Source organism: Carassius auratus, chromosome 26, assembly GCF_003368295.1.
Source record: "Carassius auratus strain Wakin chromosome 26, ASM336829v1, whole genome shotgun sequence".
Lineage (NCBI taxonomy): Eukaryota > Metazoa > Chordata > Actinopteri > Cypriniformes > Cyprinidae > Carassius > Carassius auratus.
The window spans coordinates 23497666-23500165 of NC_039268.1; the positions used below are offsets into that span (position 1 = coordinate 23497666).

General features: G+C 39.7%; 1 protein-coding gene across 1 annotated transcript in view; it reads left to right on the top strand.

The window, feature by feature from the left end:
• The window catches only part of LOC113044670 (amyloid-beta A4 protein-like), a 16285-nt gene that overhangs the window by 6940 nt on the left and 6845 nt on the right, over positions 1-2500 (top strand). Inside the window, exons 8-10 of the mRNA XM_026204840.1 lie at positions 263-337; positions 417-575; positions 2484-2500. The exon at positions 2484-2500 is cut by the window's right edge and continues 112 nt beyond it. Coding sequence (XP_026060625.1) covers positions 263-337; positions 417-575; positions 2484-2500 — 251 coding nt within the window. The remainder of the gene's footprint in view (positions 1-262; positions 338-416; positions 576-2483) is intronic.

Here is a 2500-nt window from a genome sequence, read left to right on the forward strand (position 1 = left end):
GCATCACAGAAATACATTACACTTTAACAGAAATTCACACAGAAAATGGCTGTTTTAAATCATAATAATTAATATTTAAAAATTTTTACTGTATTTTTTAATCAAATAAATACAGCCTTACTGAGCAGAAGACACTTGTTTTTAGTAACATAAAAAAAATCATACTGTTCTCAAACTTTAATGTGTGATGTGTGTGTTTGAGATGTTTGTACAGTAATATGGTGTTTAATTGTTGATGAAGGATCATTGTTGATTTTTGTAGGTGATGAGAGAATGGGAAGAGGCCGAGAGACAGGCAAAGAGTTTACCACGCAATGACAAGAAGGCTGTGATCCAGGTCAGTTTGCGTCGTGGAAAACTCCCCTCGCTCTTACTTTTCCTGGAGGCTTTGCTTGACTTCTGCGCTTCTCCCGCAGCACTTCCAGGAGAAGGTGGAGGCTCTGGAGCAGGAGGCAGCCAGCGAGAGACAGCAGCTGGTGGAGACACACATGGCGCGGGTGGAGGCGCTGCTAAACGACCGCCGACGCCTCGCTCTGGAGAGCTATCTGTCTGCCCTGCAGGCCGATCCACTACAGGTACACACTGCAACACATACATAAAGACTCATTCTTTTCATAGAGTTCTAGCTCATTCTTTCTCAGTTGGTCGCACCAGAACAAGATTTGGTGACACTTTTTGCTGCTCTCTATTAGAGATGTTCCGATACCCTTTTTCTCTTCCCGATACCGATTCCGATACCTGGGCTCAGGGTATCGGCCGATACCGAGTACTGATCCGATACCTGTGTGTATATCTGTATATACAGCTGTATATACTACTAGCCCTGTGTAAATTGCTAGAATTTTTTTATGGTGTGCTTCAGACAGATCCCTCAATAAAACATGAACAAATACATGGTGAACTACTGTATTTATTACAGTATTTTTATTATCTAACATGAATTTGACAGTATTATTTATTTTCTTATGCAAAAAAGAACTTCAAATGCAGCCAAAAATCTAACACCGCAAACTAAAAAAGGTATTTAAGTTTTACAATATAACTGTATAAAAAAACTGCAACAAATAAGTCTAGGAATATAAAAAAAGATCTATTAATCAGATAATCTCTTTACAACAAAACAAGTAAAAAACAAGCAACCATCTAGGCATAATTATTATTATTATAGAGACGTATTATTATTACTGTAGGCTACAACAGTAGCTTTATATATTGTCAATTTACTCATGTAAACCAAACATTTATTTTAATGGGCTGCCATGAAGATCTTTGAGTGTCTGTGTTTATGATATGACAGTATTCTCAAATGAAACGGTAAATTCTCATGAAATGACGGTTTATGCGTTCGTGTCCTCATGACACACAGCAGAGACTACAAAACAGCGAGCTCTCGCGCATCTGTGCCAGTCACCCACAGAGATGTAGATTTTGCGGGAGTAATATTTAAATAGTATTTTGCAGTTTAATATTCACAGACACTAGTATATATTCGGCTACTGTCTGGAGCCCTGCGCTTTGACTTACACGGAAGCGACTGAACGCAGCTGCCGGTACTGAATATACTCGAGAGTCTGTAACTACCGGTACTACAGAGACATACTGCTAACCACTGATCTATAATATAGAAGCGGTTTCACTGTCTTTTGGCAGTTTAGAATGTGATGAGTGATCCAGTCATATATAGATAAGGGATGCTAACGCGTTTTCATTTCTTCTTCGCTGCTCTAAACAGGGGTTGCTTGTGGCAACACAGCACAACTTCCTGTGTTTTCAATGCATTTTGAGCAGCGAAGAAGAACCGTGCAGCGGTTAGGCAAAGCTTGCGGTCATAACTAGGTCTTTTTTAAGAAAATGGTATCGGATCGGTATATGGGTTCATGTACTCGCCGATGCCGATGCCAGAATTTGTTGTGGTATCGGAGATATTTCCGATACTAGTATCGGAATCGGAACAACTCTACTCTCTATTAGTGCTAACTGGATCTTAGCACTGCGTTCCACAACAATGATCACAACATTCTTTTGAATAGACTAGAAAACTTTCTTGGCATTAATGGAAATTCATTAGCATGGTTTAACTCAGACTTATATGACCGCCATCGGTTCGTAGCTGTGAATGAAGAGGTATCATATTGATCTCAAGTGCAGTATGGAGTACCTCAAGGCTCAGTACTAGGGCCGTTACTTTTCACGCTTTTGGGAGATGCTTTTGCTGTTATGCTAATGATACTCAGCTCTATATTTCTTTGCGGCCTGACGAAACATACCAACATACCATACCAATTAAAATAAAAGAAAGCATCCTGACAAACCATACATCAATAGAAAGCGTATTTATTCAACTTTCAGATGATGTAGAAATCTCCATTTCTATAGATTTACCCTTATGGCTGGTTTTGAGGTCCAGGGTCACACACAGAGAAGCTTCCCATCATGCACTGTGCTGATCTCAGATATCTGATCTTCATCTCGTCTCTTGTTAGCCGCGACACGTGTTCAG